At 45.0% G+C, this 12,684-nt stretch overlaps 1 protein-coding gene across 3 annotated transcripts in view; it reads left to right on the top strand.

Moving 5' to 3' along the window:
- LOC132462850 (netrin-G1-like) overlaps positions 1–12,339 on the top strand; it is a 63,191-nt gene extending 50,852 nt beyond the window's left edge. For 2 of the 3 annotated variants that reach the window (XM_060058611.1, XM_060058612.1), the window contains exons 5-7: positions 5,971–5,997; positions 6,686–6,730; positions 12,054–12,338. In XM_060058611.1, coding sequence (XP_059914594.1) covers positions 5,971–5,997; positions 6,686–6,730; positions 12,054–12,301 — 320 coding nt within the window. In that variant the 3' untranslated portion in view covers positions 12,302–12,338. Of the gene's footprint in view, positions 1–5,970; positions 5,998–6,685; positions 6,731–12,053 lie in introns of all 3 variants that reach the window. The other variant, XM_060058613.1, reaches the window with a different exon arrangement.
- Positions 12,340–12,684: the final 345 nt, after the last annotated feature.

Below are 12,684 nucleotides of genomic sequence, written 5' to 3'. Positions count from 1 at the left end.
ATGACGTTACAAACATAGAATCAATATCTTGTTTGTTATTGCTGACGTTCTTCTGTCGCCGATCATTTGATATGCGTACACTCATTTTGAATACATGAGGTCATTTCGATTCAGGCAAGGTGTTATCATCATCATCATCCTTTTATTATTAGACTCAAGGTCCATTTAAAGGTCCCATGACATGAAAATCTCAATTTATGAGGTTTTCTAACATAAATATGAGTTCCCCTAGCCTGCCTATGGTCCCCCAGTTGCTAAAACTTGCGTTTGGTGTAAAACGAGCACTAGCTGTTCTGCTCGCCTTTGAAAAAACGGAGGCTCAAGCGCGCTGATTTGGAAATCTGTGCTCATGACGTCATGAGGAATCTCAGCTCCTCCCCTTACTCTGCCTGGCCCGCCCAGAGACGTTGGCCCGCCAATGAGACTCGACCGTGCGAGCGCCACGTGTGTGTGTGTGTGTGTGTGTGTGTGTGTGTGTGTGTGTGTGTGTGTGTGTGTGTGTGTGTGTGTGTGTGTGTGTGTGTGTGTGTGTGTGTGTGTGTGTGTGTGTGTGTGTGTGTGTGTGAATACACACACTGTAACGCAAGTGTTTCTTGTCGGTTCTTTGACGTGTCTTGTATTTCCACAACGAGACTGTCGTGGGGGTTATCTAAGCCATGGTTGAGAAGGAATTGGGGGAAAGGAACTTTGGTTTGACTCGCTGAAGTACATGAACTGCGACATGCCGCCGGTTGCCGCGAGGCACCATCGCCCGGCAGCGGGCAGCCGGCCGCAGGCAGCGCGCGGTTCAGTCGACTTCAGGTTGATGTGAAAGTGGAAGAACCAGAGACGTCGCAGAACCCGACAAAGTCGTTTGTGATTCATAATATCGTCTGGAGGCGCACACAATATGTTATATGATATAGATATCTATGTATTATATGATATTATTTAGATATAGAGCTCCAGGACTGTAACGCAAGTGACTCGAGACACGAGACTCGTATTGGGGGTTATCTCAGCCAAGGTTGAGAATGAATTGGGGGGAAGGAACTTTGGCTTTGACTCCCTCAAGAACATGAACCACGACAAGGAGGAGAAAGGGATCTTTGCCGGGCAGCGCTTATGCACCTCCGCCTCCGGCGGTGGTCCCTCAGCGGGGCTCAAGCGGGAGACATTCGCCGCCAACAATCCCTTTCTCCTCCATGTCGTGGTTCATGTTCTTGAGGGAGTCAAAGCCAAAGTTCCTTCCCCCCAATTCATTCTCAACCTTGGCTGAGATAACCCCCAATACGAGTCTCGTGTCTCGAGTCACTTGCGTTACAGTCCTGGAGCTCTATATCTAAATAATATCATATACATAGATATCTATATCATATAACATATTGTGTGCGCCTCCAGACGATATTATGAATCACAAACGACTTTGTCGGGTTCTGCGACGTCTCTGGTTCTTCCACTTTCACATCAACCTGAAGTCGACTGAACCGCGCGCTGCCTGCTGCCGGCTGCCCGCTGCCGGGCGATGGTGCCTCGCGGCAACCGGCGGCATGTCGCAGTTCATGTACTTCAGCGAGTCAAATCAAAGTTCCTTTCCCCCAATTCCTTCTCAACCATGGCTCAGATAACCCCCACGACAGTCTCGTTGTGGAAATACAAGACAGTAGAACCGACAAGAAACACTTGCGTTACAGTGTGTGTATTCACATTGATGTGGACGTTGAAGAACCAGGAACGTCGGAGAACCCAACGCGGTCGTTTGAGATTCATAATATCGGCTCACACAGCTTTTGGCCGTGATAATATATATTATATGATATAGATATCTGTGTAGGCTATATGATAATATTTAGATATAGAGCTCCAGGACTCCCGTGTGTTCTAGAATATTTACAGAACACGGCTAAAGGCTGTGTGCGGCTCGCCATTGCGATACATCCACTGTAAACAGAGCGCATGGTGGCTGCAAGCTGCTCAGGGCCACACCCCCACCCTCCTCCTTGACACGCCCACCGAAACAGCGCATTTGGGGGAAGCTCAATGTGCGACTGGCTCGGAGTGGCTGTAACTCTGCACCACGGCTGAATTTAGGGAACGTCTTTGAATACTGTGTTAGTTGCCCACTAATACCTATATTAAAGAATACATAAAATAGCATGTCATGGGACCTTTAAAAACATACAATACAAGAAATAGACAACACACACATGAATAAGAATAAAAACATAATGACCAATTATAAAAGGCACTTATACCAATGCCTCCAAAGGTATGACTGGTAGCGTACTGCGCTATAACTTGGGTTCGACAGCAGCATTATGACTTCATTCTTTGAGTTATTCAGGCGACAGATAAATCTGTACATAAGGTTCCTCAATAAAGCTTGTAAGGTGTTAACTCCTAGCTCACTTGCACTACTCCACCTAGGTATTTTAAGTAAGATCCTAAAACAATCGTAAGCAACCTGTAGTCTGTGCATACTTTATTTTTTGAAGTTATGAATGCCGTCTACTAAAATTGATATCCAATGAGGTTGGTATGACGAGTATTTATGCAACCATGCTTCCTTGTGACTTGCTACGCAGCATAGGAATAGTCGTTGCTAGTCAGTCAACCACATCCACATTTAGAAGACATTTGTATTTCTTTTTTTATAGCGATTAGCCAATTCACCACACAAGCTACCTTCATCATGAAGCAGCTGGTAGGCAGCTTATCCGGGGAGAATCTTAATACGCCATCGCCCGTAAGAGCTCATTTGGGCTCTACTTTTCTTTCTTCCTCCTCTCCCTTTCGTCGTCTTCACGTGACCTCTGAGAGGCAGAAGGTGCTCTTTTGCATTATCCCTGCTCTTATCTTGGAGGGGAGTTGGGTCACATCTATAAAATCTCAGGCCGGGGGTGGGGGGCTCATTGCCTCAATAAATCTAATCCAGCCACGCAGGGAGGAGCTGGTTAGATGGCCAGCCCCGGCCAGATGGCAGAGCCGTTACCCTCTGGCCCCCACTCTGAGTCTGCCTGAGCCCTGATGCCACAGCTCTAGCAGTCTACTGGATTAGCTTGCGTTTATGTTTTTATGTACGTTTTGGGGGAGGGGAGTGTTGAGATTTGAATTGTTGATGTGTGCGCAGTGATGGATTCACCCAGAGTGTTGATTTAGTAGCCGTTGCTCCGCGTTTTTTTGTTTTTGTTTCAGAATGTCGTGCCTCAATGGCGGTATCGTGTTCTGTTTTATTTGCAGACAAAAGGCAGAATGTATGTTCTCATTAGAGCAGGATGCTGTGTGCAAGGGATACCTGCGCTTGCAACGGTGCATGCTTGCTGTGTGCTCCATCACGTGTGAGATCGGTGTGTGTGTGTGTGTGTGGGGGGGGGGGGGGGGGGGTTTGTTTGCAGTCACGCCTGTGAACTCTGAGGATATATTACTTGATTTCCCCATGCTCCTTTCTCTCTCTCGCCCTCTCTCTCTCTCTCTTCTCTCTCTCTCTCTCTCTCTCTCTCTCTCTCTCTCTCTCTCTCTCTCTCTCTCTCTCTCTCTCTCTCTCTCGCCCTCTCGCTCTCTCTCTCTCTTTCTCATTCTCCTTCGACCTCTCTCTCTCCTCACGTTATGAGCCACCTCGCAATGTTTGGTTGTCGCCGGATTGACAGGCCGTTATTAAAAAAGGAAAAAAAGGAAAATAATACAACACTACGGTCACATCTGCACCGAACTGATGAAACCTGGCCTAGCCGTATCAAGTGCAATATTAACGCCTGTCTGGCAAGAGCCTACAATACAATAATGTTGCATACGCCACTGCCGTTACGATATTGCTCCCTTGTCCTGAATTATCCCTGTTCTCCTGTAAGTAAAGTACAGCCCCCACTTTCCCCGTTCCGACAACATGCCGATTGCCGCCCGTACTGTGGGGCTCATGTTTCCCTGCGAGGATATTAAACATAAGGCCGTCTTATAGAGACAAATTCGCTGAACGGGCAGAATGTAATTACACTTTAATAGCTTTCATCTGTCATCAAGTCCTCCCCCTTAATCATGGTAGTCATCTATCTCAAAAGTAGGGACATTATAGAGGGTGGTGATGGTGGGGGGGTGGGGGGGTGTTACATATTCACATCTCTCTGCACGTGCAGGCAAATATGCCTGTCACACGTGAGCCTTCACCTAATACGTTGAGGAGCCAAAGATGGAACCCTGCGTTGCCAGGGGGGGCGAGGTGGTCAGCTGGATGACTGCATGGGAGCCCGGCCAATAGCCTGGCCCCTGAAGCGAGGGGTAGGGGAGGAAGAAATCTCTTTAGACACCTGCAGAGCCGAAGAGAAATCACTGGCGGAATTATGTTGACAGGCCACTTTTGCTTGGAACGTCAGTCTGCCTTTCCCTTGTGTTACAAAACGAGTTCACAGGTCGCCGGTAGAAGTTTAGGGAGGGCTGAGAGATTCATAGTTTGGTGCAAACTTGTCGCCTTTCACAGGGCAGTATTTCCGGCCCCTCCATTCCTCAAATGCATTGGTTTAGGAAATACAGGTTGACATCATCTGGAAAAATGTCCCTCACAGGATGCTTTGAAGAAATGTTGCTGATGGTGAATTATTTATTTTTCTATCCAACCGCGGTGGCATGTAAGTGCCAGCAGCTGTTTTTTTTTGTTTGTTTTTTACTGTCCGAAACTGTTCAGTTGATTAGATGTTGGCGAACAGAGAGGAAATCGTAATTAACAAAATCACTGACCGACGGATGCCCAATTCAGTCGCGAAAACAATGCTGGTCCTGATGAAAAATGCCCTGATTAAAGGGCAAATCTTCCACCTACCAACACTACTAGACAGAAGGAGGACGGTCCAAAACAAGTAGAGTTTAATCAATTTTTTGTTACAATTTAGACAAAGGCTGCACTCCAGAAATATACTCCAAGTCCAGAGGAAGATTTTGTTAAATTTAACCTTAAAAAACTTTTCAAAGTTTATTCATCATTCTAGCCTAAATATGCAGCAACTGAGTAAATTAATTAGTATTTGGTCCAACTAATGAGGAATGTATATACCCAGGTATACCAAAAATTCATATGGTATCAAGCACTTTCTCAGAACAATTTAGAATAGTCTCGTTAATTCCCAGTAATTCCCGCCTCTTCTTAATAGTATAATAACCTCATTAACACAATGGCCCTAACAGCCCTATCAAACCCAATATAATAAAACATGTCCCATATTATCCTTGTATCTGATTGCGTTGGCAACCTTAGACGTACACTGATGCTCCAATATTGATTATGCTTTGATTGTTTCCATCTTCGCTCAAGTTGTTCTGGATAAACGCGTCTGGTGAACGACAAGCTAAATGTAATGATGTCTCCTTTTACCGCTTTTCTACCAAAAATAAATAGTTTAGGTCAAAGGATTATAGTACGATACTCCAATGGCCCAAAAATACTGGGTTAGTAACAATAAAGCCATATTGTCTACTATTCTGTGAAGGTTAATATTTGAGTCTGGATTTGCTAACCAGTTTTTTTGGATAAGTGATACAATCCACTAATGGATCTGCTCACCCTATATCTGTATCTCTAGCAAAAAAATATTCTCACAACCAGATACCATGCGGTATTTCAAGCAGATTAAGTGAAATACTACAAGACACTGTTTAAACTGTGTTCCTAGGACGGACCCAAATCATCCAATAGGGAGAAGCTCTGGAGTGTGGGTGAAAGAAGCTGTTCTCCCAATGTTGATTACGAACTGGGATCGTCATGGTTTCAAACCTGTTATTATCATCAGCAAAGGGCGGGTGTTTGAGCACACAGTGATTAGAACCTCCACTGATCTGTAATTGCTGCTAATTGCTAAACAAGGCGGATACATAGTGGCTAAATACTGTCTTGGCCCGGGAAAAACGGTAAATACCGCTGTGTGGTTAAAAAGGATAAATAAATGCAATCAAAAGAAAAAGTGAAGACATGCCTTGATGATTTTTTTTCTGTGTGCTTTTTCGCAGGTATTCCCAGTGGTCACGGAGCTTCAGGTAAGTAGATCAAGCCTTTAGAACTTGGCATGCTGGCTAATCCACTTCTAATGAATTGTTTTCTCTTCCCGTGTGGGCACATATTCAGTTGATTGATGCTATTGATCGGAACAAGAGAAAAACAGTTTTGTGCCCTAAAGCCATGTCCCTCACAATTATATACTTTTAAATCTCTAAGGAGTATTCAACAAACACGATTTGAGAGTACAGTACATTATTTTGGTTGTTTTAAAACCAAATTATTCAAACCAAAAAATATATTTAATAAGTGGTGCTCGAAGTTGGTGGTTTTTATTACCATTATTCTATCAAATCAACATGTGGCTGCAATTATTTTCACTACTAGACCAGTCAAATTAGTGTGGATTTTCCTGCATTCATTAGCATTGTTTTGCAATGTTAGTATGCTGTAAATTATATTACTCCTGAGCATGCAATGTCCTGTGCATAAAACCCATTCCATGAGAATCATTTTCGAGCCTCGAAACATAACATATTATGTTACCCAATCAGTAGACAGCCCTGATGGCGTTTACATGCATGAGGAGTCCATGGCATGATGTGTGTGCATGCTGAGCCTATGCATGCTGATGCTGTCCATGCGTATGCATTAAAATCCATTCGCAGCGTACGCGTATACATATACCAAAACCCATTGTAATTTATGACCTCTCCTATTTTTACACAGATCGGGCAAATGCTTCATCCCTTGGTGTTGCAAATCGTAACCAAGGTAGGCTCTCACAGCTTCAGCATGACGAATCAAACCCCAAAGCGAGCACCCGATTGGCCCTGTTTTTAACGGCTAGATCCCAAACTGGACCCTAGCACGCACCCCCTAAATGTAAAATGTTTAAAAAAAGAAATGCACGCAAGAACAAAAAACATTCCCCACCGTGGAACCTCACCCCCGTCACCACATCCACAGCTTGCCGTTTCTGTCTTTTGCCCATGCTCACTCTTTCTTTAATTACCCAGAACGCTCTGGAGTGCGATCCAGCTCTTTGGGCCACTAACACATGGAATAGTGAGAAAGGAGCTGCCTCCAGAGGGGGTTTATGTAGATTGATCTTTGGCTATCTCCTGCTAATCCCCCAGCCCAGATCGTGTGTGTAGTGTGGGTGCTCAGACGCATCAGCTTTGTTGCTCTCTATAAATTAAAAGTGGGCTTTAAGGATTTTGTGCGATCAATGAGAACATGTAAGGTAGCGTTGGCTGGTTTTCTTCCATTTCCTTCTCAGCTCTAATGATTGGTATTTGATTCACTGGTGTAAACCCATCCAGTGCATGATTCCAACAGAGATAGAATAAAGGTAACATATTCCTGAGACTTGTACCGGTGTGTAGAGATGCCGCTGACTGTTTCAAAGAGGCCCAGTGCTGCTTTTCTGCTGAACACATTTTGTCCGTAAAGCTCTAGGCATGTTGGGAACAAGGTCACTCATCGTGTCGGCCTTTATTCATTGCAGTACCAACTGCAGCGTTTATTCCAACATTTTTATTTGATCGAATCTCGTGGAAGTTAATTTAAAACCCTACCTTAATGACATTTTTCTAACTTTCAAATAACGTGGCATGCATTCGTAAACCTCCAACCATAATGACTGCAATGCCGTATTCTCATGTTTTGATCTCCAGCAGACTAGCACTCTGTGTTGTTTTGGCTATGTTCCTGTGAGCAAGCAACACCGTTGAAAACGCAGGTTTTCTTTGTGGTTCAAATTACCATTGGTGGTTTCTATTTCTGCATCAAACACCTTGAGAAGGCATCGCTTGAAGATTACAGGATGAAGTTAGATGTTGTCTGGGCTATGTGGTTCTTACCAGTTGCCATGACACCGTGATACCATGCTTTGGCAGGTAGGATCAGAGCAAGACTGCTTGCCTGGACTCAAAATCTGATTATTAAAAGATGATGTGGACTGAACAGAGACCTTGATGCACAGCAGTATACATAATAGTTCTGCAGTGTATTGGTGAAGTTAGGGAGAGTTCAAATAAATTTCATGAAAACCTTTTATTATACTATACAACAAAAGCAAATATATATAATAATACAATCACGAATTCTTCATAATGCATGATTTATTTTACTTCAAACCGGTGCCCAAGTTCGTGGGTATTTGCTCTTCTGGATAGAGAGAAAACAGCACTATATTGTTAGAAGCTGAATACAGATTATGTATTACTGGAGGGAATTTCTCACCTCTTGCTGCAGTATGCCAGGACAAGGTGGAGCCAGTCCGAGGCTCCTGTGCTCTGCAGCTGTCCGCTGGTAATAGCATGACAAGCTCCTCATCTTGGCTAATAGCTAACAGGCCGCAAGCTAATATGATAACCGGAGACATGGTCAAACTTGGATTTCATCTCACCCTGACATCACGGAGAGAGATATCGATCTTCGGTAATTGGAGCTACGCTATCCACTTTCACAGCTTATAATTAGAAAATTCTTAAATGTGCCCCGCCGTATTGACAAGCTCTTTGTCTTGCCTAAAACATTCTTAATCTCATTGCCCCGGACCGGCAAGGAAGAAGAAAATGAAGAACCTGAACCAACATTTTTACTCATTCAAGTAATATCGCAAAGGAGTTGTTATTTCATTCTCAGTGGCCAGAGGGCTTTATATAAAAACGTGTTGGTGGTCTTCCACAGACACACACACACACACACACACACACACACACACACACACACACACACACACACACACACACACACACACACACACACACACACACACACAATAAGCTCAGGCTTCTACCGCAGAGTAGAGTGACAGCTGTTATGGTGCCTGGATTATTGATTTGAGACTTTCCTCCTGGTATCATACTGTGAGGTGCCATATCTGACAAATCACAGTTGTACAGTATCTGAGCACATTCATCGTTCACTGTGGGAGATGAACAGATTAGAAACACTGCCTGGACTTGTTAAGTTCATGCCGGTGATTTCCTCTCTTGAAAACCACAATGAAATGAAACGTGTGCTTCATCCAGCGCTGCTATTGGATACAGGTGCAGTTGAGGGCAGTCTGTGACAGATGGACATACGACAAAATTGTCAGTTTGGTACAATATAGGGTGTGGTAGGAAAAAATTAATTAATAATATGAAGAAATAATATAAAAATAATAATAATGTATCCGTTTTTTATAGCGTATTTCTAAATACTCAAAGACAATTTACAAAAAAAGGATATACATACAGAATACATACAGACAGTACAGACATTCAATCAAAAGGAAAATAAACAACACCACAACAATAGACAACACATTAAGAGACACATTATATACAATATAATACATAAAATATAATAGAAATGTACATATATTCAGCAAAAATGAAACAAATGTTATAATCCAAGTTACATTAAACAACAAGGTGCTCACAACGTAGCAGTGGTTTTAGCGGTTCCTTTGTGCTGCCAGGGCGGCCCCCTTGTCACAACAGCTTCTGCAGCTACTGGGTGTTGCACGCCGCCGACAGAGGTGTGAGGTGCACATATGTCTCCGCAAGGGCTGCGTCAGGCAGCCCGTTGAACTCGCAAGCCAGCGCTCAACGCTTGTTATGCCTGACCCGCGAGGCCTTGTCGCGGGGCGGAAGGCGATGGTGCAACGAACATTGTGTCAAAGGAAATGTGTTGGGAGAAAAAAGGGGAGAAATACAAATCGTTGCCTCTGTGACTGTGGGTGTGCGCGAGCGTCATGCTTTATGCATGTGTGTTTGTTTATCTGGTGGTTGCATGTTTGCATTTATATCATGCATGATGAGGCATGTTGATACGCTATTCCACTGCATGTTTTACACATCTACATATAAATATCTATCAGTCCATCTGTGTCCGGAGAGTCGTCAAGTCAGACTGACGGATGTGTTGAAACACGTCGGTGTGCATTTGAAATGGATCAGTTAAGCATTGTTTTTTCCTCGCTCTAACCAACAAAATAAGTACTGCCAAAATAAGACCTGAGAATGTACCTAGCGTGCAAAGAAATTGCCATGATTTGTTGTGGGGACACAACCGATATTGCAGTCGAAATACCTTTAAAGTGCAGCAGCGGAACAGTAAAAGTCAGGACGGGAACGATAGGACCCTTACAGAAACACCCGGAGCACCAACCTCAGAAGGAAACAAGCTAATTGGGTGAAAAGGAAAGCGTCTAGAAAGACAATCACCCCCCAGGTGTGTCTCAGAAGAACACAGAGCTTGCATAAAATCAAGCCAATGGCACCCAAGTTAACAGATGGATTAGCCAATGAAAGAGCAGTCGGTCTGTTGAAATAGTTCAAACACAATTGTGATTCAGCAGACCGTTGGAATGTCGCTTTTTTTTTTTTTTTTTTAAGGTGAAAACATGTTAAATTGGGTTTGAATGCGTGTACGTTTGTCTCTTGTATGTAGAAAAGTGTGTGGAACTGGCGGGGGGAGGGTAAATAAATGAATGAATGATGAATGCAATCCAAATATCTTTAATTGCTTTCTGAGCAAGCAATTATTATTTGTTTGGTGTATTCTGCGAATGAGCCCCATTACAAAGACCCAGATATGTGATTACTATTCATGCAGGACGAGATATCCAATTAAATGGAAATCTCTTGGCAAATAAGACCTTTTCCAGGGTTTTACAACTGCAGGCAGGGAAGATCCAGCTAACCTGATTAGGTACAAATATTTTTCCCTCTATATATATCGATTTCTTCAGGAGACAGCAATATAAACATATCTAGTTCTAATAATTTTGAATAGCTCAGACTAAAACAAAGCAATGACAATATTGTTTATTTCCCGTTGGTCTCGGAAGGATAGAGAAATAATAAGAAAATATCAGTAATAACGGTGAAATGGTAATTTGCTCAAGCCCCTTTGCATATAGTACGTAGAGCATGGGGTGCTGTTAATAAAGGGGAAGACATTCACTCCCCTATCAACCCTCATGCCATCAAAGTGTTTGTGTGCATGAACACATGCGCGCCACTGTCTATGCGTGCGTGTGTGTTCAATCGGAAGTCACAGGGAAGCTAATTTCCATTCCATTATTCCACAGTCTATCCAACAGCGATTCCTGCCTCTTCCCAGATTCCATTATCCTTGTTAGACTTTCCAGATATTCAAGCGTTTCCCAATGAATATCAGTGGCCTCAGCTGGTCAGCAATTACTTTCCAAGCATGGACGTCGCCTTAAGTTGTTCCAAAAAATACAGCCAATCAGATTAAATGACTAAGTGACGTCCTGGCTCTCTTCACTCTTGCCTGATCTCTTTGGAAGAAAAGGAAAGACAGCTCTACTCTGTCCGTATTCTGTTGGTATTTGAGCATTATTCAGCCTATTTTGGATAAAACCGTCAATTTTGTACACTGAATTTTGAGTACAGTGTTCATGCTTCGTCAAGAAGTCTGAAACTCTCTCCCCTTAGCGCTAACATCCTTGGGAAGGGCTCCCTAAGGCCGGACTTATCTGAACTTATCATGAGGTAAACTTGTGAGATCAGGAAGGTCTCTCAAGGCTAGGATTCCATTGGCTCCTCCATTCACCTGTTAGTATTACATGTACTCCTTTCTGGCTCAAAACAAATCCACTGAAGGTCTTTCTACTACAGTAGTCCCTGTCGCAACAAATCATTGGCACGCCGCATGGACTCGTTTTGAAAGGGTTGCAAGGGTTAGGCTGGACAACAGCGTGCACCAAGCTCTCCGCACCTGTTTGTATTGTGGTTTGCTCACTCTCGTGACCGTTGCTTGGTTCATCCCTTCCCAACGCGTTAAGCCACATTTCCGGAACCTTCCTCCGAGGCAGGCAGGTTGAGGGAAATGGCATCTCGCTCACCCGCTCCCCCCTCTCCTCCTCTCTGACAAATCCTGCTTCTGGATGCTCCCCACTGACTCCCTGCGATCTATTAATCACTGCTACACCCCCCCCCCCCGCCACCCTCCAACCTCATGTCTCTCCCCCCCAATCTATCTCCACCCTTCCACCCTCGCCACCCCCCCCCCCCCCCCCCCCCAACCTATTTTAAATTCCCCACACACACCCCTTCCTCCATCTCCGCAGCGCGGGTGTGCGACAACGCGATGCTGCGCTGTCAGAACGGCGGCACCTGCCACCACCACCAGCGGTGCCACTGCTCTGCGGGCTTCACCGGCGTCCTGTGCGAGAGGGCGCGCTGCTCGGGGGGCGAGTGCGACGGCCAGTCGTCCGGACAGGACCCCCTGCTGCTGCTGCAGCCCAGCCACCACAGCGGCCCCCTGGGGGCCCTTGCCGCCCTGGCGCTGCCCCTGTTGTCCATGACGCTCTGCTGAGGAGGGGGGAGGGAGGCGTGGGGCGTGGGGGCGTAGCTGACCTTGACCACCCACCCACCCACCCACCCACCCCCCCCCCCAAAGAGAGCCCGCCGTACAAAGACCAGAAGTCACGTGCCGTGGGTACCGTAGTACGTATGTACATGTACACTGTTGAACACTGTGCTACGCTGGGATGAACTCCAACCCCTCAAAACTCCCCCCCTCCCCCCTCCCTCCCACCACTCCCCTTTGGGACATGAGAACAATGCCCTTGGTTTTCGCAGAATACCAGGTGGCTTTGTGTATCCGTGACTGTTGCTACGGGGGACAAGATAATAATTGCGGCGTGTGTTGATAAGGAATATAAATGGCGACCGAGAGAGATGGATTTATGTGAGAGC

This window comes from Gadus macrocephalus, chromosome 8 (genome assembly GCF_031168955.1).
Source record: "Gadus macrocephalus chromosome 8, ASM3116895v1".
Lineage (NCBI taxonomy): Eukaryota > Metazoa > Chordata > Actinopteri > Gadiformes > Gadidae > Gadus > Gadus macrocephalus.
Note: the sequence above shows the minus strand (reverse complement) of the source record. Positions and strands in the feature narration are given on the sequence as shown.